At 46.2% G+C, this 26,139-nt stretch overlaps 2 protein-coding genes across 3 annotated transcripts in view; one reads left to right on the forward strand and one right to left on the reverse strand.

Moving 5' to 3' along the window:
• The window catches only part of LOC134484045 (large ribosomal subunit protein eL21-like), a 345,020-nt gene that overhangs the window by 172,246 nt on the left and 146,635 nt on the right, over positions 1 to 26,139 (reverse strand). The gene's annotated exons all lie outside the window — the stretch shown is intronic.
• The window catches only part of Fgd1 (FYVE, RhoGEF and PH domain containing 1), a 42,983-nt gene that overhangs the window by 3,164 nt on the left and 13,680 nt on the right, over positions 1 to 26,139 (forward strand). For both annotated transcript variants that reach the window (NM_001037546.1, NM_001414732.1), the window contains exons 2-8: positions 17,419 to 17,592; positions 17,985 to 18,162; positions 18,289 to 18,733; positions 20,172 to 20,261; positions 21,151 to 21,299; positions 23,677 to 23,833; positions 23,935 to 24,073. In NM_001037546.1, coding sequence (NP_001032635.1) covers positions 18,011 to 18,162; positions 18,289 to 18,733; positions 20,172 to 20,261; positions 21,151 to 21,299; positions 23,677 to 23,833; positions 23,935 to 24,073 — 1,132 coding nt within the window. In that variant the 5' untranslated portion in view covers positions 17,419 to 17,592; positions 17,985 to 18,010. The remainder of the gene's footprint in view (positions 1 to 17,418; positions 17,593 to 17,984; positions 18,163 to 18,288; positions 18,734 to 20,171; positions 20,262 to 21,150; positions 21,300 to 23,676; positions 23,834 to 23,934; positions 24,074 to 26,139) is intronic.

The raw sequence follows: 26,139 nt of genomic DNA on the forward strand, positions 1-26,139 counted from the left end.
TGTGTAGAGGGGCTACTCATACAGACTTACTTGATCTTAGCTCCGCCCTTCAAATCCCCAAACAGCCAGAGCTCTCCTACTGCAGAGCCTTTGCATTTGCTTTGCCTTCTGCCTGGTAGCTCTTCCCTCAGCCCCCCACCTGGCTTGCTCCTCATCTTTCTGGTCTCAGCTCAAATGTCCCCCTCTGAGAGACCTTCCCTGACCACTTTTAAGTAGGGCCTCTTGTGACTCTCCATCACAGCTGCCAGTGTGTGTCTATCCTTACATTTAATACAGTCTGAAAGGACCCTCTTGTGTGTGTCCACTTGTTTGTTGCCGCTCCTGTGCCATCAGAATGTGAGTGAGCTCCTTGAGGGCAAGGGGGTTGCGTCTCTATTGTTTTATGTCGTACACCTAAGGGACTAATGCAGTGCCTTACACATGGCAGGTACTCAGTGTCTGACTAGATGGTAAGGGAACACACAGTAGGCCCTCTGTAACTATTGCCTAAGAGGACACTGAGTTCCCACCCAGCAAATACTCTTGGTCTGGGAGTCAAAGCTAGGAAGGTCTTGACCCTTGGTCTCTGCCCTCTCTGGTCAACATGGGGTTGATAATGAGTGAGTGTGCTTTTGTACTCCACCGGTTCTTCCAAATTCCAAGCAGAGGACCCTTCCCAGACCATCCCCCTCTTCTCCCAAAATCAATTGTGTTGTTTTCAGGATCCTGCCCCGCAGTTAAGTCCTTGCCATTAAGTCCTTGCCTCTGGCGCTGAGTGGTGTCTTTTCTTTTTCACCCCTCCCCCCTTTTGTTTTTCAAAACAGGGATTCTTTGTGTAGCCCTGGTGGTTCTGGGACTCAGAAATCCACCTGCCTCTGCCTCCTGAGTGCTGGAATTAAAGGCTTGTTCCAGCACTGCCCCAGCAGGAGTCTTTTAATCAAAAATAAAGACTGGGGACAGAAAGGGAAAGACTTGGTCTCCCGCCTAGCCATTCCTTACTTACTGTGTGTCCTTGGATGAATGGCTTCAGTTCTCTGTGCCTCAGTTCCCCTCATCTAGACAGTGATATCTAGGAATCTGTCAGATTCCTTTTTTTGCAATGTTCTTAGCAACTAAGGACTTAAAAATCAAATAAGAGGAGAGAAAACCCTCCTGAAGAAGAGGCGGAGGAATTTCTCAAGTCCTGACAAGGCGGGCACTGGGCCATGTGATTCACAGTAGCATGGGCTGTGAGAGGTCCGCCTCCCGCTCTGCACAGCCAGCTCAGAGGTGCGCACAAGTGACTTGCCTCTCTTCATAGGACTTGCCTATAATTGGCTTAGAATGGGCAGGGGTGGTGGATGGAGGATGTGTGTCTAAGAGGAAGAGTAAGAAAGGGAGAGATAGAAACCTGAGCTTCAGTTAAAGGGTTAGAAACATTTTAGTCCACATGCTAAGCTATTCGTGCGTCTGCTGACTTTCTCCATCAGACTACTGAGACTTGTATTGAATCAGCTTTAAGTCCCAGTGGCTGCATCCCAGAGCAGCAGGGGGTGGGTGGTGTGAAAATAATAATTATATCTTATCCATGTGAAGAGCTCTGAATTACCTCCGGGCCCTTTCTTTTTGTTATTCTTTCAAGTTCCTGGTGGAGAGTGTTATGCTCTTGTTCTAGGCTGATAAAGGCCAAGGCTTCCTTGGGTCACTGGGATAACCCAGTGAGATACCTCTGTCCCCAACACTTGGAGAGGGTTAGCAGAGGGCATCCAAGTGTAGGTTTATGCATAGGGATTTGGGAGACTCCTAGTGTAGTTCTCAAGGCTGAGTCCTAGAATGCTTTCTCACATGCTGTTGAGTTGGAGAAAGCTTGACCTGACCTTAGCTTAGCCAAAGGAATTGGACTTGATGCTAGAGCCATTTTGTGGGGGAATGAGAGAAGACAGCCAATGAAAGTAGTAGAAGGGGCTGGTTCTTCCTTACTTGGTTACATCTTCAGAGACTCAAAAGACTTAAGCTACAAAAGTCCCTAGACACTGGCTGCTTCTGGGTTTTCTAGCCTCAGTATGCATCAGAATCCTTTGTTGACCTTGAAGAATAAATGTCAGTCTCAGACTCAGAGCTCCAGAGTATTGGAGTTACAATCCAGGAATCTGGTTTCAAAACATGATTCGCAGACAAGGGATAGGTGTGTGGTGCACACCTTTAATGCCAGGCAGAGGCAAGAGGATGTCTTGAGTTGCAGACCAGCCAGGGCTATATAGTCAAAGCCTTTCTCATCATCAAAGATTCCCAGATGATTTTGATGCATAGCCTAGGGTAGAAGCCAGGCCTGTTGTTTTCCAATTGAGTTAATAGAGACCCAGAGATAGTGATTCCACCACATTTCTATAGTGAGAGAAAATTGGTAGCCCTCTCAGAAGTTGTCTTCTCAGAATCATATATGAATCTCCCTCAACTCCCTTTTAGCCTAGAAGAGAAGCATGGGATGTAAGAAAGCAAGTTAATCCCTTGCCCCTACCCCAACACTGGATGCCTCAGTTTACCTTTCTCCCTTGCTTTTGTGAATGGCTATTATTGGACTGTTTTACGTTGGAAGTCAGTTGCAATTCCAGAACTCCAGGCATAGGAAGGAAGTTTGCTATCAGCATTTCTCAATACAAGGCCCCATCCCATTCCAACTGATGGGACTCAGAAGTATGTCAACTAAGACTTATGACTTAGAGAACATGGAGGTCAGTTGAGTTAGAAGGTCTGGTGTCAGCAAAGATGGGCAAACACTGATTAGGGGCCTGGTATTGGGAAGGGTGGAAAAATAAGGCTAGTAAATAGACTTTGTCCTGAAGGCAAACAGGAGCCATCAAGGGCTCATTCACAGGGGAATGATGAACTTAAGTGCTAGAGTTTTAGAGATCTCATAGATGCATATGGAGAATGGATGGAAGGGGTTTGATAGTGGAGGTGAGTGGAGGGACAAACGGGGGTGTCATATTTTGGGAGAGGTGATGGTACGTCAGGTTAAAGTTGCAGCAGGTGGGTTGGAAGAACATTTCATTGTCAACGTGGCAAGCCTTAGTAATAATGGCTATAGAGGCCAAGGAAGGAGGGAAAGTCCAGGATGGTTCTGGGTGGTTTTCTGAAACCAATTAACTACAGTGACCTAGTGGATGGTAGTGGAGCCATCTACACAAGAGAAGGAGACCTGCTTCTTTAGGGGAAGGTGATGAGTTGTGTTTGAGGCTTGCTGAGTTTAAGAGGTCCAGGAGGATATCAAGATAGTAACGGTCACCAGACACTTGGGCTTAGGATGATAAATCTCCAGCAAGATTTATGTGTGAGAGATGCTTGGAAGTGTTCACCACCAACATGTACCATAGACCACAGGGTGGCTCTTATGCAGAGTATGTGTGCTTCTGAGGAGTAGTTGCATCCCTGAGGTTAGCAGAGCCACATTCTGATAAGTCTCTTTGTGTGTGTGTCAGCTTTAAACGTTTGCAGGGGGCTGAGGCCTATTCTACACACATTGAGGATAGCTGGCTTTCGCCAAGAAGTCTTAAAAGGCAAATCAAACATTACCAAGGATTTGTGTGGCCCCTTCCTTGTTTTTCAAGGTGAGGGTATTTGAGAGGCCCCCAAGGGTTTTTTTTTCCCAAGAAGGGTTTCTGGGATAGGAATAGTTGTGAGCCAGGTGGTGAGGTTTGCAGGATTTCAGGTGAGCTTGGTAGGTTTGGGAAGATTTAGTGTCTAGTCAGCTGGAACCATTCAGACACAACACAATGTAAAGACTGGGTAGGTGGGAGCTCAGTGGTGAGGTGGGTAGGTGGGCAAAGGGACTTCTTCAGATTAAAGGAATCAAAAGATTCAAATGCAGATGCTTGGCACCTCCACTCAGCCCTGTCAGATGTCCTGTTCAAGGAGGGCCCAGCTCGGGCTCCCTCCTTCCTCAACAGTGACTGACAGTTAACAGTACCCTACACAGACATAACCAGTGGCTTTCTGCAGCCAGTTAGCTAAATGCCTTAGGCAGATGTGGTGCTGGCCAGACGCTGGATGGGTGGGGCTAGGACCTGTCTGGAATGAGGGCAGAAAGCATAGCCTGTCATTGGCTAGCTACTTAGAGTTAAGTTCCTTAATGCAAAGAGAACAGATACCCTTGGAGTCGCAGATCCAACCCTTCAGGAATCTAGTGTCCAGTAGCTTGACCCTGGAAGGTATTGTACCTCCAGAACACTTGGAGACAAGGTTATAGGATATCCAGTGAAGGGCCTCAGCACTCCTGGATCTGCTATGGATTCATTGTGTCCCTAAGCCTCATTCCCATCTCAGGGCTTCAGTTTCTCCACTTCTAATATTCTTATCCCATTTGCGTGGCATATAATATGACAACCATAAATCCTTTGTGAACCTGTATGGTAGGGAAAGGAGGCTGTTTTCTTAGCATGCCTACTGAGTGCCTCCAGGGTGCTCAGCTCTGTGATACATGCCGAGATATGACCTTGTCTTCATGGAGCTCATCTAGCAGGAAAGATACACCAAAAGTCATTACCAGCACAGCTGTTGCAGGGGTAGGTACAATGGAGAGGGGGCAGATCAGACATTAATGTTCAGACCTGAAGCATATATAGATGTCCAGAGGTGAGGAGTGTGGAAAAGCAGTTCATGTTGCAGGAAGGACATATGCCAAAGCCTCAGGCAGAAGAAAGCACTTTCGAGGAATAGACAAGAGGCCATTGTGGCTCAAGGATGGGTGTGGGGCAGTGTTCATGAGCTTAGGGCTTTCTTGTTCCTATTCGGAGTTCACCCCAAGGCTAGGGTAAGCCTGGCTGGACTGTGGAGAGGGCTTGGGAGTTAGTAGATTGTGTGAGTTAAGCTTAAGAGGACTGGTGGAGAAAGGCCAGTCTGACTTGGACAGCTTGGATGATTGGAGGTCCTTGCTGTTCCTGGGGTGGGGAAAGCAAGAGGAGGAGTCAACTAAAGGCTGGCTTGCGTAGGGATGCTTGTTATTTTTAGGATACACTAAGTCTGAGGAGCCCCAACATAAGACATCTAGAATAGTGCACAACAGGCACCAGCTGTGTTTTCCTGGGCCCCAGAGTAAGAACAGGATGGTGAGGTCACAGGTGTGTGGCCAGAGCTGCCCGGCCACAGCAGGCTCTCCTGTTGCCTTTTCCCTCTCTGTTGTCTGCTCCACTTCCTGTGTTATGTTTCACAGTGGCCCTGAAAGGGAAAGGGTTAAATCCCTGAGCAAAAGTCTTCTCTGGAAAGTGGGAAAGGCGGGACTGGCAGGGCTGGCCCTTGGGAGCTGCAGCTGGCATAGAAGCCCTTCCGCTAGCCAGTAAGGCCAGCACTGCTGCTGCAGCCGCCCACGCTGCCTCCTTTGCTTTGCCTTCACCTTCCCTGTTTCCCTTCCAGCTTCTTCCTGGCTCCCCCAGTCTGGGCCTCTCTACCTAATACATTCCAGGTGTAGGTGCAGCCCCTCTCACACAGCAGGGCAGCAGGGGAGAGGGGGTTAGGGAAGGTGGAAGTCTCTTTTGCTGTGTGTCTTTTCGGCCGAGTTTTGTAATCTCTAGGACTGTTGCTCTCTGAAGATTTCCTTCAGGGATCTTTAAGCCATGTCTCTGGCAATGATGGGGAGAGGCCTCCTCCCAGACCCCTGATTGCCACCTTGAAAAGTTTTATGTGGTCTTGCTATTCAGGCCTCAGTTTTCTTATCTAGAAAATGTAATTCCCACCTTTTAGGACTGCTGAAAGAATTAAATGTCACAGGTAAACCCCAAAGGCTCATTGTAGCCATGCTCAACAGGTGTCCCTGGCCTGACATTTGCCTCGTGGCCTGCATCCCTCTGTGACTTCATGCCTCAGGCCGACCACCTTGTCTTTGTCTCTATTCAGAGTTGTGCCACTTTCTGTTTTGTCTTTCATATCTATCTGGATTTTTGAAGGTTTCCTGCTTTCTGATTCCTTGTCTTTGTCCCCAAATCTTTCTTTTTTTTTTTTTTTTTGGTTCTTTTTTTCGGAGCTGGGGACCGAACCCAGGGCCTTGCGCTTCCTAGGTAAGCGCTCTACCACTGAGCTAAATCCCCAGCCCCCCAAATCTTTCTTTATTAAGGATTGTTTGTTTCTTTTTTAGACAGGGTTTCATGTAGTCCCCGCTGGCCTTAAACTCACTATGTAGTTGAGGCTGGCCTTGAACCCTTGGTCCTTCTGCTTCTGTTTCCCAAGTGCTACGATTACTGCCATGTACCACTATGTCTAGCTTTCTATAAAAGGTCTTTCCTCTCCTAATTCCTGTGTGTATGCAGTTTTCCGATTTGACCAGGCTTCTAGTGGGTAGGAGGGTTGATACATGGGTTTAGGGGGACAACCCTAGGGTCAAGACAGAGGTCAGACAGATCATCCCTCTAGTGGCTTTGTCTTCCTTGGGAGGGTAATTCTAGCCAGCGTGGCAGCCCTAGCACTGGGTAATTACTGTCCCCAGTGCTCCCAGCTGCAGCTCCACTCCCTTCCCTTCCTGTCCTCTGAAGTCCCCAGCTCCTCCCAGGGGTGGAGCTACCACCCCCTGTCCTTTTCTAGACTCTGGTCCAGAGAAGACCAACCAAAGTGGCCAGGCCTTCACAGCAATCAAGCAGATGGAAGCGGGATGGGTTGCTTGTGCTTTTAGGCAGAGAGAGAGAGAGAGAGAGAGAGAGAGAGAGAGAGAGAGAGTGTGTGTGTGTGTGTGTGTGTGCACGTGCCTGTCCTCTTGGCAGTCTTTGTACCCATGGATTATTTTGTGTTTTACTAGTCTTTCTTGTGAGTGTGTGTTAATTTGCCTGCGTGTCTGCATTAATCGATGTAGATCTGCATTTATTGTAGTCTGCATGTATCCATGAGTATCTGTATATATCCACATGGGTCTTTGCATCACTTTGTGTGTTGTAGATTATATCATTTTGGCTCAGTTTTAGTCCTGGAAGTTTCTAGCTGCTTCTCTTTGTGGATCTGCCTGTTTTATCTGTTTCTGTGTCTGGTACTATGTCCCCTATAAGTCAGTGTTCTAATAGTGGTGGCTGGGGGGCCTATTGGCATCTTTTGGTATTTTCTGCCAGATCTTCCTATTCTGGAACTTTCTTACAAAGCCAGCACACTCTCTGCTTTAATTACATGCTTCATGTGCACACATTTTCAGGTATCCATACTTTTGTCAACCTTTCTTCCCTCATCTGTAGGACCATCCTGACCACCTATGTATGAAATAAAAACACACTCTATTCTGGACAGCTCAACTTAAAACCACATCCCTCAGAAAGTTGCTTTATCCTTCCTTCCAAATATGATTTCTTCCCCAACTCAGCAAATTCACAGAAACTCTGTGACTACTCATAGACACACCTTGGACCCAGCTGCTGCTCAGCTATTCTAGTTGTGTAGACTGAAGTCAGGTATTTTGCTGCTTTATGCTCACTTTCATTTCCTTTCTTTCCTCCTTCCCTTGTTCTTCTCCCCCCCCCCCTTTTTTTAATGAGACACAGTTTTACTGTTTAAACCTGGCTGGCTTGGAATTAGTTAGAGTTGGAGACCAAGCTGGCTTCCAACATACAGAGAGCCACCAGCCTCTGCCTCTCTTAGTGCTCCGATCAAAGGCCTGTGCCACCACACCTGTACCTATTTCTTTATGTATAAAATGGCACTAATAACTCACAGAGCATGCCACAGGAAAGTGTCAACACAATGCCTGACCTAGAAGAGATGTTTAATATGCAGTTGAATTTCTATATCATATCATCTATTAAAAAGTAACAGCTTAGTGTGTCAGGGTCTGTGTGGCTTCATTGGTAGTGTGTTTGCTTGGTATGCTTGATTAGCATGCACAAAGCCCCTAGCACTGCATAAGCCACATACACTGGTGCATATCTGTAATCTCAGTACTCTGCAGCTAGAGGCAAGAGAATCACTACCATTCTAAGACTAGCCTGAATTACACAGTGAGTTCCAGGCTAACCTAGGCTACAAAGTGTAACCTTGCCAGAAGAACAGGAAGAAGAGGAGGAGGCGGGGAGGAGGAGGAGGAGGAAGAGGAGACTGCTGCTCAGCCAGGCATGTACTCTATATATGGAAACACAGAGATAAGTTCAAGGTGATCCTGGACTACATAGGGAGTTTGAGGTCAGTCTAGGCTAGAGACCCCTGTCTTAAACAAAACAACTTAAGTTCTAGAGATTTCTACATATTCTTCAGTCTTCAAAGGCAGATTTGAATTCAGGGACTGCCTGACAAATATTATATGAAATAACTTCCTCGCCATGAAAGAGCCAGAGCCCTTTCAAGGAGTGGGACAAGGGACCTTCAAGGCTGCTGCCCAAGTGCCAGAACATTATGAACATAGGGTAAACAGCAGGACTTACAAGGTGTTTTAGTAGGTAAAGACACTTGTCACAAAAGCCTGTGAACCTGACTTTACTAAGTTCTCCTTGGCACTTCCTACCCACCCAGGTCCCAGTCTCTCAGTCTTTGTCTATCACCACCACCACCACCACCACCACCCGCACCAGCACCACCAGCACCACCAGCACCACCACCATAATAACAAATTAACAAACTTAAAAAAAAGTCAACAGCAAAGGTATAAGAGACACAAATAACTAGTTAACATGAGAGCCCACAAAGTTGGCCTCTGGAGTTTTATTTTGATTCAATTGGTCTGCTCAGTCTTTTTTTTTGTTTGTTTGTTTGTTTGAGACAGGGTTTCTCTGAATAGGCAGAGTTTATAGACAGGGTTTCTCTGTTCAGAAACTCCTCTGTAGACCAGGTTGGCCTTGAACTCAGAGATCTACCTGCCTCTACCTCCCCAGTGCTGGGATTAAAGGGTGTATACCAACACCGCCTGGCATGATCTGCTCACTCTTAAAACCAGGGGATTCCACCTGAAACCCTTGATTATGGGAAGATTTGAAATCAGGCACTACTCCTGCGAGCTAACAGCTAGATGGCTTTTGTCTGTAGTGTAAGTGCTGCGTGTGCTCTGTGGTTTACCTGCTTCCCACTATTCCTTCCCTGTTACTTCAGTCTGTCTCAGTCTACAGAAAGCTCCTCACTTCACACGGGGATGTACACTTTACACAAAGGGCCATTCCTTTACTAGAAAAAATTCCTCTGTTTAATGGACAAGCTTTCTCTTTTATGAAACCTTCATTTACTGGCAGGCCATCTGCTTTACAGTGGGTTTCTGCAGAGTTCACCTCACTTACAGAATATCCCTCCACTGTGAAGAAATTGCTTCTATTTTATAGAAATTCTTCTTTTTTCACAGGAACCTTAAAACAAAACAAACAAACAATAAAACCAAACAAATAAGCAAACCCCAAGGAGGTGGAAACAGGAAAGATCAGGAGTTCAAGTTGTCTGCTAAGTTTGAGGCCAGCCTGGGCTACTGAGATCTTTTAAAAAAAAAGTTAAAGGAGGGCTTTAGAACACACCTCTAGACACAGTGCTTGGAAGGCTGAGGCAGGGGAATTACCAAGAGTTTGTGGTCAGCCTGGACTACAGAGTGAGTTCTAAACAAGCCTGGGCTATATAATTAGCCCGTCTCATAAATACAAAGCAAAAATAAAATCAAAGAGACCCTTTACAGAAACCTGTTTTGCAGGAGGACACAGTCCTTGGAAGCTCCTTGCTAACCAGCTGCCTCCCACTTTCTAAAAGTGCCTTTGCACTGCTCAAATTACCCCCATTTTTTGTCAGACCCTTATAGTCAGAAGATGAATAGACTTGAGAGACAGAATTGTTGGGCTCCCCTTGGGGTTCCTGTAAAGAACACATTTCACAAAGCTTTGTGCTTGGATTCAGGCCTGGACACAGTCTTGTCCTGAAGGTGGACTGGAACAGTGGAACCGAAGTTCCTTCATGCTCAGAAGGCAGGTGGGAAGAGTGAGGGCAGCTGTGCCTGCAGCCCTTCCCTTTTCCCCCAAGTCAGAGACCGTCCTCCTTCCCCCGCAGACCTGGTTTCCCAAAAGTGCTTTCCTTTTTGCTGTTCTTTTGTCTCCTTCTCCACTTCCTCTGTTCTCTGTTGCCACCCAACTGCAACCTCAGAAATTCCAGCCGTCCCCAGGTAGTCCCCTCTTAAGTCTGCATCATCCTGGAGGAGAGCTGACTGCTGGGATTATGGCTTGCTCCCCCCACTTCTCACTAGTTTCTCACAATGAACAGCACACATGTATTGCCCCCAGTTTGCGAATGGGAAAATGAGTCCAGAGCTATGGAGCTATTGGTCCCGGGTTATCAGAGAGTTAACAGCCAAGGCCCATCTGCAGCTCTAATAGTTGTCTTGAGATTAAGCCAAGGCTACAGCTGGGAGAAGGGAGACAGGATGCTGCTGGCCAGGGAAGGAGGGAGAGCTGGCAGCTGAACTTTCCAGAAAGAGATGCAGGAGAAGCAGGGTCAGGTTCCAGTAAGAATGGGCCAGAGGAGGAGTTTCTGTGCTCAAATACAGCTAGAAGTGGAACCTGCTCTGCCATATAAACCCAGAAACCTGTCGTCCAGGCATCTGCCAAACAGGCACATACCGAAATCAGAAACAATATTTTGAATAATTTTACTATTTTTCCTGTTCTTTGTGAATTTCATACAATATATTTTGATCGTATTCATCCCTCTTCCCTTGACTTCTCCTAGACCCACCCCCTTCCCTACCAACCCAACTTTGTGTCCTTTTTCTTTTCTTTTTTTTTAAAAATTTATTCATTTATTATATATAAGTACACTGTAGCTGTCTTCAGATACATCAGAAGAGGGCATCAGATCTCTTTACAGATGGTTGTGAGCCACCATGTGGTTGCTGGGATTTGAACTCAGGACCTCTGGAAGAGCAGCCAGTGCTCTTAACCACTGAGCCATCTCTCCAGCCCTTGTCCTTTTTCTTTTAACCCCATCAAGTGCAGTTTGTGCTACCCATACATTCTTAGATACATGGTCTTTCACCGGAGCATGGCTGGTCTACCAGTGACTATACTCAAACAAAACTGACTTTCCCTCTCTTAGCAGCTACCAAATTGCCAATAGCTATTCATCTAGGAATGGGACTTGGGACATGGTGCCCACCTCCTCTCTTCATAATGGGATTTTGTCTGACTTGACCTTGTGCTGGTCTTGTGTGTGCTGTCACAACCAATATGACTTCATATGTATAACTTTCCTTCTGTCTCAAGACAGACAATGTTTCCTTATCACTACCCACTATCTCTGGCTCTAAAAATATTTCTGCCCTTTCTGTTACAATGATCCCTGAGCCCTGGGAGGAAGGGCTGTGATGTATGTGTGTCATACCCAGTCATCCCTCCCTTCCTGAGCATTCTACACTGTTATTATTTTCTGCACCTTGACCAGTTATGGGTCTCTGTGTTAATCATCATCTACTGAAACGTAGAAGCTTCTTTTGAGCATCGTCAATAGGTGCGGTAATCTTCGGGCACATTCACAATGCATCGGGAGTCAGTTTAATACCAGGTCAGGTTATTATCTCCTATGCCTTGATGTCCCATGCCCAATCCTAATTTAACCCTCCACCTTCCATTAGTCCCCTTTAATCCTTTATGTCACTTAGTTCTGTCTCCCATTGAAATCCCCCTCTATGGCTTCTTACTAATTTATGGACCACTATGGGTATTCCAAATGGAATTCACATACCCGAAGATTCAAAGGTAATACTCAGAAGTGAGAGTAAGGGGTTATCTTACTCAGAATGATTTGTTTCTAGCTCTACTCAGTTACCTATGAATTTCAATTTTTCTTTTTTCATTTTTTAAGACAGTTTCTTTGTATAGCGTTAGCTGGTCTAGAAATCACTGTGTAGACCTGTCTGGCCTCAAACACACAGAGATTCACCTGCTTCTGCCTCCCCAGTGCTGGGATGAAAAGCATGTGCCACCACTACCCAAGCTCCAATTTCATTTTTACTAACAGCTGAATAATATTTCACTGTGTGAAAGTTAAAAGTACCACATGGTCTTTATCCATTCATCAGTTGATGGGCATTTAGGCTGCATCCACTGTGAATAGAGCAGCAATGAGTATGAGGCAGTGGGCACCTCTATAAGAAGATATAGAATCCTTTGGGTATGTGTATATGTCTGAGAGTGAAGTAGCTGCATCATGTAGTTGATCTGTTTCTAGGTTTTTAAGGAACCTCCACACTGATTTCCATAGTGGCCTCACCAGTGTGCTCTCCCACCACAGAGGTAAAGTAAAGGAGTGAAAAAGTGTTCTCCTTTCCCCACATCTATGTCAGCAAATAAAGATGCAGTTTCATTTTTCTGCATGTATCTGTCCATTTTGACTATTCTATCTTTTCTCCAGGGTTGTTGGCCTCTTTATAAAAAAGCCAGGTAGCTATAGGGATGTAGGTTTATATGTAGGTTCTCGATTCTATTCCATTGATTAGTTTGTCTGTTTTTATACCAGTACCATGCTGTTTTCATTACTCTACTTTTGTAGTATATTGCTGTTTCTTGAGCTGGAGCTCAGTAGTAAAAGTTCATGCCTGGTATGTGCTGGTTACAGCACTATAGCTCAAGTACAATCAATCTCTCCCTCCCCCACAAACCAACCAACCAAAAACCCATTGCCCTTATAGCCAGCTTAGGGCTTAGAGGTTGTAGAGGTAAAGTAAAAGAGTGTATATCTCACTTTCACATCTGAGCTTGGGAGTATCTGGGAACTCCTAGGATGCTCAGGGTGTGCTTCCTGTCATTGCAACAAGCTGTGGAGTACAGTAGTCACTGGGTCATGCATGTTGTGCTAAGCACACTGCATACTGATTCTATACATGGAATGGCTCTGTGGTTCTCTCTGGGTCTTTGAGGGCTGTGCACAGTTGGCATGTGGTGTGGGGTGTTAGATTTATGATGACTATGTGTGGGAGTAACAGTAGGGACTCTGGTAGACCCAGAGGCGGAAGGAGCGGTGCTGATAGAGAGCCTTCATGGGGGTGTGGGTATATGTTTGTCAGCAAATGTTTTAAATTAATTATCAACCAGACGAAAAATAGTCTTGAACAAACCAATTTAGGATCTAGGTGGGTGGGATGGATGGGGAAATAGGAAGTACTGTGGTTTTTAGAAAGGAGGAAGTGGGCCCTACTTTAGTAGCTCCCTTGAGGGCAGGAATGAGATTTTTCTGTCTCTGCACAGAGTCTAGCAGCTGCAAAATATAGTTCACTTACTAAACTCAACTGAGGGAAACCCAAAAGTTCAGTGGGCCACTGAGATCTAGTGAAGATGTTTATAATTTCCCATGGGTAGAAGGGAGTTATGGAAAGTTCCTATGTTGGTAGGCTGTGTGATCTGTCTAGTAGAAGATTCCGGGGCTGGGGATTTAGCTCGGTGGTAGAGCGCTTGCCTAGGAAGCGCAAGGCCCTGGGTTCGGTCCCCAGCTCCGGAAAAAAGAACCAAAAAAAAAAAAAAAAGAAAAAAGAAGATTCCACCAAGAAAGAGCAAGCCCTGGAGCAAAGGGGGTCACTGAAGAAAACAGGAGACATTGGGAAAAGAGCGGTCTACAGAAGTATAAGGCTGGAGTCTCGGGTCTTCTTCCCCTCAGTGGGACCTCATCTTGGCCATCTTCAGACTCCTGAACTGAACCCCTGCTATCCTATGGGCAGGGTTGGGGGGTATCCTTTTTACTACTTACAGTTTTTCTATGACACTAGGGTCCTCTCCTGTCCCTTGTGGCTTTCCTTTGGAAAGCAGGGTTAGGTTTAGTCTACCTGAGAGTCAGCTATTTCCTTCTGTGACTGTTGGCTACTCACCAAGTCTTTCTTTGTCTTCATCTCTTCACAAGAAAATGGACAGAAAATTCCTGCCCACCTCATCTGGGACTCCAGGGTATCTCTGAGTCTCAACTTCACTCAGCTAGCCTGTATTACAGGGCGGCTTACAAGGAGACAGAGAATGGAGAGGTAGCCTATGTAGCTCCCATGGGAGGGTTAGGTGGGTAAGAAGAGGGAATGGGCCAGGGCAGAGCCATGGAGAATGGTAGGCCACACCAGTCTGAGAAGCAGAGGGATAGAAGGGCAGAAGTCTTCCCCCCTCCCCCCGCCCACTCCCCCTCCCCCACCCCCTAAGAGCCCTGATGCCTAGCTGCTGGCCTGGTGGTGAGGACTTGCTCAGGACAGCTCATCTGCTTTGAGGTGTTAACGGCTGGAAAGCAGATAGAGAGCCTCTGGGACCATGGTACCTGAGTATGTCTATGCAGGGTGCATGGCCGTGTGTTTGGCTTTGTTTAGCCATCATTATTACTTTCTCTGGCCATGTGTCCTTGCAACCATGTCTGCACCTGTACCACCCTCTAGGTGATTCATCCTCTTCAATCCTGGGCCCAGAGAGAGGACAGGGCAGAGCCAGCCAAGATGTGCTGAGCTGGGCAGGATAAGTAGCTCTACTAGGCCAGAGGTGAGGAGAAGAATACTCTTGCTGTGCAGGCTGGGCTCTGCCTGCTGGGTAGGAACCACAGGAGGAAACTTCATCCAAAGACAGGTACAAGGTGGAAGAAACCCACTGGGACCAGGATCTAGAGCACATGTTTCCTCAGGCTGGGAGGGTCTGTATCCAGAATAAGGTCAGGAGTTCAGGGAAGCTGCTATAGAACCCTTGGGTTCCCTCTAATACTAGGAGAGCCCAAGTCTCCTGCAAGTCTTTCTCCTTGTGTCATCTGGTGAGCAGGGGTGTGGATGTCTCTATATGTAAAGACATCATATGACAACGTTGTTTAGAGCAGGAAGAGACGTGTCCTGTGTTTTGTATCTGCATTTGTCTGTATCCTTGAGCTAAGACCCTCAGATACCATGGGCATGTTTGTTGACATAATAAATTAAGAAATGTGGGGCTGGGGATTTAGCTCAGCGGTAGAGCGCTTGCCTAGCAAGCACAAGGCCCTGGGTTCAGTCCCCAGCTCTGAAAAAAAGAAAAAAGAATAAAATAAAATTAAGAAATGTGTCTGATTGGAATCCATGTTTTGGGTATGTAGTAGCTTATGGCTTTATGCTGTTGTATGTGTTTTGTTTTCATAACCTGGTATAATCCTATGTGGCTGTGATCTTTATTTGTAACTTGTAGGCATTTAAAGGCATGTTAATGATATATATGAAAGTTCATGATTCTGTAATGTAAATGGAAAGATACCTTTGTAACTTTGTGTGCTTAAGTAATATATAGTGGTGTATAAAATTATATGGTGGTATGTGGTTAAGTGATTTTGTGTAACTTGATAGAACTGCCATTTGTGTTGTTTTTTCTTTTTTTTTCTTTTTTTTTTTCCGGAGCTGGGGATCGAACCCAGGGCCTTGCACTTGCTAGGCAAGTGCTCTACCACTGAGCTAAATCCCCAACCCCCATTTGTGTTGTTTTATGTCTTCATGGTGCTTCACCTTATCTTTTCTTTTTCTCTTTCTTTTCTTCTCTTTTCCTTTTCATTCATTCATTCATTCTTTTTTTTTTTTTTTTTTGAGACAGGGTTTCTCTGTGTAACAACTCTGGCTGTCCTGGAACTCACTCTGTAGACCAGGCTGGCCTCAGACTCACAGAGATCTGCCAGCCTCTGCCTTCCAATTAAAGGCATGTGCCACCATTGGCCCATGCCTTTGGTGCTTGACCTTATTTATAGATTATTTCAATGCTGTAATTGAATTGTAGCTGCTGATCTGTGAACTTGTTTGTGCCCAGGCTTTCAGGAGGAGGAAGATGTGCTTGGATGTTTGAATTTGTGTGACCTGGCGGTTGTGTGCAGCACTATCAATTCCATGTGCTTTTGTGACTTAGGGGACCCATTTGTGACTGTCCACTTATGAGACTGTGACATAAAGTAAAAGCCTTGAGAAGAGATGCCATGTGGCTGTGGCACAGTGTAACACACTGTGTGCTAGTTGTAGCTGTGGGACCTCTTATTTGTTTATTTGTGTTCAATTGGGTTTTTAGTATGTAGTCCAGGCTGGCCTTGAACTCAGTATCCTGCTTCAGCTTCCCAAGTGCTGGGCTCAGGCATGTGCTACTGTGTCTGGTGCTCATGGAGTTCATGATTAGTGCTCACCCCTTGTCCTCACACCTTATTACATGCATCTCTCCCTACACAGTGCTTTTCATAACCTCCTTTACCACAGAAAAGTTGAGCAGCTCTTCATTTTGGCATGCAAGACTTTCTCTGGCCCTACCTGACTTCCCTATTATCTCCGAGGCATGTCCCACAGCCTCCTACCCAGCCACATAAATCCTGTGCTCTTTCACTTGGGACATGTTGATTTTGGGGGTGGCCAATCATTGCTTCCCCAGCTTAAATCTTTCTTTGTAAGTGTAACCGTCATATCCTCTAGTGCCCCAATCAAGTGAGCCTAGGGGTCTTATGGTAAGGAAAGAGAACATTCAAAAAGCATTCCCTTTTTCTGATTTTGCTACTTGCTTATTTAAAGCTGTTCTTTTACCTGCATTCTGGATACTGCTGGTGGGGGTGGGGAGGTGTGAAGTGGATGTTGAAATAGAAGAAGGCAAACAAATTGGTAAGGTACTGGGATTTTAAAAAGAAAAATGTTTGCTTATAAAATATAGTTTCGCCAGTGTGTGCATGTGTACATATAGCGGGACTGGAATGTAGGCCTTCCAAATGCTAAACAAGTGCCGCATCACCAGCTAACTCTCTAGTTCCCAGTTTCATCGTCTTAAAGACACTGAGCTGTATAAAATTGTAGCCAAGAATGTTCAGATACTCTTAGGTATTTAAGAAACGGCATAGGGGCTGGAGAGGTGGCTCAGTGGTTAAGTAAGAGCACTGACTGCTCTTCCAGAGGTCCTGAGTTCAATTCCCAGCAATCACATGGTAGCTCACAACCATCTGTAATGAGATCTGATGCCCTCTTCTGGTGTGTCTGAAGACAGCAACAGTGTACTTACATACAGTGTAAATAGGGTGTACTTACATAAAACAAATAAATAAATCTTAAAAAAAAGAAATGGGATGGATAAGGATGACAGAAAGGGTAGTTTATGCTTATAATCCTGGCATTGGAGAGGCTAAAGCAAAACTGTTATGAATTTGAGTCTAGCCAGTGAGATCTTGTCTCAAAAACAAACAAAAATAGGACAATTAATAGAATGAAGAATGGTTGTATAAACAACAGCTGTACTATGAACTTTAGGGTATTCATGCCTATCCTCAACCTAGTTAAATTCCAGAGTTTGCTTTAAGTCCTTAATTATCTATTGACAGGTATGGAATCAATATGCTAATCACAGAGAATTATGACTTCTTGATGAAAATAGCCAGTCTCTACCTTGGTGGGGCGGGTTCTCTGTATAAGGCCTAGGAGAAAGGCTTCCTGGCAAAGCCATGTGGCTAGCACAGGACTCAGCAGAGCCTAGCTCTAGATACCTGCTAAGATATGCTACTTCCTATTCTCCCTTGGGGAAAATCAGTCAGTCACTTCACGTCCAGTCTCCCTCTCTACAGGACTGCACCAGGGAAACCGGATCCTGGTTAAAAGTTTGTCCCTTGACCCTGGCCAGAGCCTTGAGCCTCATCCAGAAGGTCCCCAACGGCTTCGCTCAGATCCAGGCCCTCCCACTGAAATCCCTGGCCCACGTCCTTCACCACTAAAGCGGGCACCAGGCCCAAAGCCACAGGGTAAGTGCTTCCATTAAGAGCAGAGAAATGGACCAGAGAGTGCATGACAGAAGAATAGGGAAGTGCCCTTATCTCAAGGGGCAGCGAGTGATACCTATCTAATGGGCAGAAAGGTGTTGCCTGTGGCTAATAGATTCTACTGGGATTTCATGTCAGTCCTGCTCTGTGCCTACCTCAAGCCAAAAAAAAAAAAAAAAAAAAAAAAAAAAAGCATGGCAGTGCATGCCTCTACTGCCAGCACTCAGGAACTCTGGAGGTTGAGACAGGGTGACTGCTGTGATGTTAAGGTCAGTCAGGCCTATGGAATTGTGAAATTAGCTATAACCTGGTCATAACCACCTTGAAATCCAATTCTGTGGTATCTCTCCTCTCTTCTCTATCCATCACTCCAGTCCCCCCAAAGCCCAGCTACCTGCAGATGCCCCGGGTGCTTCCTCCTCCTGAGCCCATTCCTCCGCCACCATCACGCCCTCTGCCTGCAGACCCTAGAGTGGCCAAGGGTCTTGCCCCCAGAGCTGAGGCCAGCACTAGTTCTGCAGCAGTATCATCATTGATCGAGAAGTTTGAAAGGTGAGTCTCGTCCCTTTAGGACTCTATGAGTGAAGGGTGGAGCTGGGACAGGAAGGGATAGTTCTAGGAGAGGCCTCTTGGTCAAGCTCATACCTTGCCTCCATGTGTGTCCATCACCCACCTCAGAGAGCCTGTGATTGTCGCTTCGGATAGGCCAGCCCCTGGCCCCTGCCCAGTTCCCCCAGAGCCAGCCATGTTGCCACAGCCACCCCCGCAGCCAACAGGGTCCCAGCTCCCTGAGGGTGAGGCTTCTCGCTGCCTGTTCCTGCTGGCTCCTGGGCCCCGGGATGGTGAGAAGGTGCCTAACCGGGACAGCGGCATTGACAGCATCAGCTCGCCATCCAACAGTGAAGAGACCTGCTTCGTCAGTGATGACGGGCCCCCCAGCCACAGCCTCTGTCCTGGGCCCCCTGCCCTGGCTAGTATGCCAGTGGCTTTGGCCGACCCCCACCGGCCTGGCTCCCAGGAGGTTGACAGTGACCTGGAAGAGGAAGAGGAGGAGGAGGAAGAAGAGGAGGAAAAGGAAAGAGAAATTCCAGTGCCCCCGATGGAGAGACAGGAGTCTGTGGAGGTACTGACCTATGTATTACCCAAGATTCAGGGCCATGCAGAGAAAGCAGGAGCTTGGCTTTTGTACTTGATTCTTTCCCTAGGTTGGTGTTTCTCAAAACGGGCCATTGCTTCTACTTAGTCTACTTAGCACCTAGTATGGAGCACAAGTAGCAAACCCCTGCTCCTCTCCCAAATGACTGTGAACACTAAAATGGCCATGCCTCATTCTAAATGCCCATTAGTAAAGTGGCTCAACTTTCTTCAGAGAACCACTAATGGACCTCAGTCTTTTCATGACCCAGTAGCTGTGTGACACTGAGGATGTCTCTTCCCATTCTACTCCTCACTATAAGTCTCAGTTTCCTTGTTTGTGTGACAGAAACTCTCCCATACCAGAGAGACTTCTCAGCAACTGGAGAAGGGGCACAGAGCCAGAGCCCCCATGGGGCCTGAAGCTCTTGGTGGTTGGGGACTCTTTCCATGCTTTGTCTACCTAATGTTTCGTCAGAAGGAATCCTTGCACTCACGTAAGGTCTCAGCCAGAATACCTGCCTTGCCAGAACTAAGCACGGCTGTGGGGCCTGGGGCTAGGGAGTACCGAGATGACACTCAGCAAGTATGTAGCCTGCAAACAAGAAAGTGAGCCGGCGGGCATAATCTTAGACATTTTTATACTTCTGTGCCTTTCTCACACCCCACGTACTCAGCAAGCCTTTGCTGACAGCAAGCTGAATGAGTGACTAAATATGATATTTAGAGACTGTAATCTGCAGTCTGTTCTGTTTTTATTTATAGGAAGTCTTTTAGGGTTGGGAGTGTAGGCAAATGTAGAGCATTCTCCTAGTATGCATGAGGCCCCAAGTTTAATCCCCAACATTGCAAAAGTTAAATTTATAAATGAAAGTAAAATATATGAAATTGTCTCCATCACAAATGGACATGGACCCTATTATTTGTCTTTATAATGGGGACTCTTAAAATCAGAAATAATTAGGCAACTTGTACATGCTAATACATGATAGGTAGACTAGGATTTGAATCCATGAAGTTGGACTTCCTGGTCCCCATGTTTAGCCACCAAACCACACTCAATGAGAAAGCACACCAATGGGTATATGACTGTCTGTATGAAGGAGTTCTTATCTTCAGAACTGAGGGGACAAACTTTATAAGGGATCCAGCTACAGGAAGCTTTATGAATCAGATCAGAGTAATCTCAGGGTGGAACTAAGGTTAGAGCCTCATGTGCACTTAGGGGAGCCAGGCATGGTGACATTGCCTGTAGTCTAGCCACTGGGGAAACTGATGGAGGAGGATCACTTCTGTGTGTTTGAGGGCACGCTGAGAAACAGTAACATCTGATAAATGAGTGAAGTGGGGAGGGAGAGAAGAAAATGGATCAAAGGAGCTGGGGTTAAGGTGGAGATGACGTATCAAGGGTCACTTCTTCTTTGCAGCTGACCGTGCAGCAGAAGGTATTCCATATTGCCAATGAACTCCTGCAAACTGAGAAGGCCTATGTTTCCAGGCTTCATCTCCTGGATCAGGTGAATGGCCCCTCTGGGGTCCCAGGACCCTAGGATATGGTAGGTAGGTTCCATAGAGGACATGATAGGTCCTAAGCCTAACTCCACCATTAGGACCAGAATCCAGAAGTGGTAAGGTCTCTCTGGCTGACCTTGAAGCCAGTTGTGATAATGTTCACAAGTTCGATCCTCACACCTAACTCTTTTTTTTTTTTAAAGATTTATTTATTTATTATATATAAGTACACTGTAGCTGTCTTCAGATACACCAGAAGAGGGCATCAGATCTCTTTACAGATGGTTGTGAGCCACCATGTGGTTGCTGGGAATTGAACTCATGACCTCTGGAAGAGCGGTCGGACGCTCTTAACCGCTGAGCCATCTCTCCAGCCCCCCACACCTAACTCTTAAACAGACATGAAACAGCCGTGAGATTGTGACTCTTGACACTTCTGACTCCTCCCCCTCATCTTGACTGTACCTTTCTTCATGGACCTCTTCTAACCTTGACTCTTCACTCCGCATCCATTAGAATCCCCGAGGGTAGGGATCTTTATTTGTCTTGTCATTGCTCCATCCTAGCCTCCAAAACAGTGCTTTATACACTAGACACACGCATAAATATTTGTTACAGTAAAGGGATCTAATTCCAGTCTTCTCTCTGGACCCAAATCTGCTTCTGACCTTGCTCCAGGTCCTAACTTAGCATCATCCCAGTTCCTAACTCCAGGTCCTAATCTTGGTGACTGACAATTCTCTCAATTCCCACTCTCCATGGTCTCAAGACCAGTTAGAATCTCACAGGTCCACAGAGCAGCCCACAGATAACCACCCTTACCTGCAAGCTGCCCTTTCCCCCATCTAAGCTCTGGTTTCACTTGGGCTGAGCACTTGTCCCTTGCTCCACTAGGTATTCTGTGCCCGGCTGCTGGAAGAAGCTCGGAACCGCAGTTCCTTCCCTGCAGATGTTGTCCATGGCATCTTCTCTAACATCTGCTCCATCTACTGCTTCCATCAGCAGTTCCTGCTGCCTGAGCTGGAGAAGCGCATGGAGGAATGGTGAGGGGCCTCAGAGCCAGTCTGCTCCTTCCGGCATCAGTTAACATGCTAAGCCCAGATGCACTCAGAGAATTTCATTCCTGGGCTGGAGATGTTGGAGATGTAGCTCAGTGACAGACATCCCCAGCATCATAAAAATAAGTTGATTCTTACCTACCTCTTCTCTTCTGAATAACAAAACCAAACAAAAAACCCAAGAAACAAAGCCACCCAAGCTCTGCCTTCTTGGCCCTCTCAATTTATTGTGGAACACAAATGAGGGCCTAGAACGCAATAGCAGAGTAGCAGAACCCTTGAGAGCGTAAGAAAGCTCAAGAGATGGCTCAGTTGGTAGACATGCTTGCTGCTGGCAACCCGAGTTCAAGCCCTGGAACCCATTAACAATGGAAGAAAAGAAATGGCTCTACAGGGGTTGGGGATTTAGCTCAGTGGATTTAACCCTGGGTTTGGTCCCTAGTTCTGAGAAAAAAAAAGGAAAAAAAAAAAAAGAAATGGCTCTACAAAGTTGTCCTTTGACATCCACATGGCTGTGTGCTTCTCACCACCCTCCCCTCACCTCACCCCCGCTGCCCCACCCCACCACCATTATCATCAAACTTAAAACAAGAAAGTGTTGAGATTTAGCTGTTGTATGCCTATAATCCTATCACTTGGAACTCTGGCAGACCAATGAATTTGAGACCAGCCTAGACCTACACATAGTGAGACTGTCTTAAAAAAAAGCTGGGTGGTGGTGGCTCAGGCCTTTAATCCCACTACTTGAGAAGCAGAGACAAGAGGATCTCTGAGTTTGAGGCCAGCCTGGTCTACAGAGTAAGTTCCAGGACAGCCAGAGCTACATAGAGAGACTCTGTGTTGAAAAACTGTTCCCCCCAAGATAATTAAAAAGAATAAGTTTAAGAGCTAAAATGAGCCAGATGTGATGGCACGTGCCTCTAGTTCTAGCACTTGGGAGGCAGAGGCAGGTAGATCTCGGAGTTCAAGGCCAGCCTGGTCTGTAGAGTGAGTTCTAGGACAGCCAGAACTACACAGAGAAATCCTGCCTCAAACAAACAAACAAACAAACAAACAAACAAACAAAAGAGCTAAAATGGTTAGGTTCAAATTCTGCCTCTGCTACTTATCTAAATTTAAGGAAATGTCTTACCTTGCTGTATGTACCTTGGCTTTATTTATTCATTTGTATAGTTTTGTTTGTTTGTTGCCATGTTTGGATTAAGCTTAAGGCCTTGCACAAGCTAGGTAAATGCATTACCCCTAAGCTATATACTCAAATCTTCCTTGTCTTTAAAATGAGGACAATAATAAGGGCCTACCTTATAGATTATTCTAATAATTAAATGTGTTAGTACATGTTCAGAGCTTAAAACAGTTTCTAGCATATAAGAATTTGAAGCTTATAAGCTTATGAGTTGTTTTGTTTTGAGACAGTGTCGTTCTATAGACCAGGCTGGCCTAGATCTCACAAAGATCCACCTGCCTCTGTCTCCTAAGTGCTTAAAGGCATGCACAATAGATGTGGTAGAGGTGAGAATGGAAGACTGGGATGCAGACAAATGGATTAAGGGTAGCCTAGGAATTAAGAAGAGTGATTTGAGGAGAAGCAAATGCCCGAGGTAGGAGGGCAGGGCTTAGGAGCTGACTCTGGCCTTCAGATTCTCCTCTTCTTTTTTTTTTTTTTTTTTTTTTTGTTCTTTTTTTCGGAGCTGGGGACCGAACCCAGGGCCTTGCGCTTCCTAGGCAAGCGCTCTACCACTGAGCTAAATCCCCAACCCCTGGATTCTCCTCTTCTAATATAACCTAGAGCATCTACACCACCTGTTTGAATAGTCTACCCAAACAACAACCAGGCCATGGCATTACCTGCTTAAAATTGCCTCCATGTTCCCTACACTCACAGGCTAAACTATGCTTCTTCTAGAAAACTGTGACTACAGCGGGCTAGCATAAAGCCTAGTTCCTATATCTCCTTTACCATCCTGTGGCCTTAAGTCTGCTTTGTCTCTCACATCACACTGTAACCAATGAGAGTTCAGCAAGACTTGGTTACTTTTCCTACCTTACAAGAAGGTAAAGCTCTCGGGTATTGACTTGAGTATGGCTCAGCACTGTGTCTCTGGCACTACCCAGCATAAGACTGGGCAATAAGCAATAATTAGTGTATGAATGGCCCTTACAATATGGCAAGAGTGGGTGGTCCAGGATGATAGCTCTTGGGACTGAAGCAGGACAGAGTTAGTCTACAGCCTCAGCTCAAACTGAGTCCCTGAGCCTAATTGGCCTGTACTATAAGCAGCATTTCTTAAAAAGGAAGCCAGTTGAAAAATGGCTTTCTTCCTGAGGCTGGAGACCAAGTCAGCCCCTGCTTCTACTCTAGGGACCGCTACCCACGCATTGGTGACATCCTTCAGAAGTTGGCACCCTTCCTCAAGATGTATGGCGAGTATGTGAAAAACTTTGACCGGGCTGTAGAGCTGGTCAACACATGGACAGAGCGTTCTACCCAGTTTAAAGTCATCATCCATGAAGTACAGGTAAGAATTGAAACTGGATAAAACATGCTACGGGAGGAAAGGTCTACAAGGACCTGGGGGAGGCCTTTAGCTAGACCTGAGCTTTTCTGCTTCTGTCATAGAAGGAGGAAGCCTGTGGCAACCTGACCCTGCAGCACCACATGCTGGAGCCCGTGCAGCGTATCCCCCGCTATGAGCTTCTTCTTAAGGACTATCTGTTAAAGCTGCCTCATGGCTCCCCGGACAGCAAGGATGCCCAGAGTGAGTCTGTGCCCCTAGGCCCTCCCTACTTCCCCACACGGGTAGGTCTAACCAGACTTCTGAGTCAGGACTCTAGATTTCATTCACAGGGTTGGTCCGCCAATGTTGAATGATTCACATCTCCAGATGGGATCTAAACTGAAGGGCCTATATTGAGGCTCTGTGGTGAGACTTTAGGATGAATCTCCAGGTTCATTACTCTGCCTTCCTTACCCAGAAAGAGCCCAGTTAGGAACTTGTGACTGGAACTGTACGGTCTAAGGGGTATGCTTAGTCTGATCATCTTTAGGAGACCATGCTTTTCTTAGGCTGAACCCAAGATTCATCTCTCAATGAAGCTGAGAATGAAAGGGAGCCTAACCCTCTGGAGCCTGAGCCTCCAGGCTCAGAGCCTAGCTTGAATGCTTCAGGCCAAGCCCATTTTATTAATTCTCTATGGATGAGCTCCCAAGTAAAAGCCCCATATAGTCAGACTTCTAGATTTTCACCCTCCAGAGTTCATTTAGAGCTCTACTCCAGGCCCACTGGCTACTCCCAAGAATGAACCTCCCCAAAGAATTTCAAGCGCGATCAGACGTGTTCCTATATTTTACGCCTCTCAGGTTTGGATCTATAGGCTGAGATACCTCCTCTTCAGAGAGTAATTCTTCGTTTACTGAATCTCTAGAAAAGTAGTTGGTTTAGATTCCTTCCATATTTCCCCCATCTGTGTCAGGTCAGGCCTCAGATGGAGCTCTTGAATCTAGCCCACTTGCTCTTCCTTGAACTCATATTTTCATTTATTCATCACTAACATAACAACTCAGTGTTTGTGCATTGTTCTAGGCGCGGGGAATCAGGAACTGAGCAAAATCAATGAGGTCCTTGACTCAGGGAGTATGTGTTTTAGTTGGAGAGAGCCAATAACCAAGTGTGACAAATCCACAGGAACATATCTGTCGGTGCTAAGTGTGACTTGCAGACGTAGGGGAGTGATGTAAGGGCGACCAGACAGTCTACTTTTACCCGGTGACTTCTATGCAGGGAAGATGGCTAAACCAAAACCCGAATAACAAGAAAGTTGCCACAGGCTAATGGGAGGGGAATGTTCTAGGCTGCTTCAGTAGTAAATGTGGAGGCTCCAAAGCAGGGGGAGATGGGCAAGCTGATAGAGGTGGTTGTATATCTGTGACAACAAAGAGGGCTCTATGACCTGAGGGTGACAAGGGAGGGCAGAATGATAGTTAGAAAGAGGTTGGAGGAGAAAGCTTTGGAAGCTCAGATGAGGTGATTAGTTTATTCTGAGTGCAGTGGATACTCACAGGAAGGCCAGGATTAGGATTGGCTGGAGAGTAAGAGAAGGAGAAGGGGCACGGGCTTTTGTAGTAGCAGTGGTGATGAGAAACGGTTCCATTCCAGATATAGTCTATTTAGAAGTAGCACTGAAGACCTCAGGATACCACAGATGCTGAGACTGGTAGAGTCAAGAATGATGGTTCTTGGGGCTAGAGAGAGAACTCTGTGATTAAAAGAGCACATAGTACTTTTTCAGAGAAGCCAAGTTCAGCTGCTAGCACTCGTATTTAGACAGCTCACAACTACCTGTTGTGCTCCAGAGGGAACAGATGCCCTCTTCTGGGCTCCATGGGTACTTACACATGCACACAAGGGAGCTGCCAGTTTAGATACTTAGATGAGTCTAGAATTCCTGGGGGGAATTTAAGGTGCCAGTGGTGCACAGCTTAGTATCCAATGCCATGGAGCAAGTGACATTTACCAAAGGGAGTGAATCTAAATGAAAGGGAAAACGGGAGGACCCAGTAAAGGCTCAGGAAGGTGGGATCAGAAATAAAAAATGAAGAAGTAGCCCAAACGTAGGGAGGAGCAGAGAAAGTGTACAGACCACAGGAACGGGGAGCAGACAGTTGTGTCCTGTTCTGTGCATACTCCCCAAACCCTTCACCTAACCAGGTGAGGGCACTTTGTTCCCCAACCTGGACCTCTGAAATAAACTAGACTTTGAGAAAATTTGGTAACTAAGCTCTGCCAACAGACAGCTGCATATTAAGTACCACATTCCTCTCTCA

This window comes from Rattus norvegicus, chromosome X (assembly GCF_036323735.1).
Source record: "Rattus norvegicus strain BN/NHsdMcwi chromosome X, GRCr8, whole genome shotgun sequence".
NCBI classification, from domain to species: domain Eukaryota; kingdom Metazoa; phylum Chordata; class Mammalia; order Rodentia; family Muridae; genus Rattus; species Rattus norvegicus.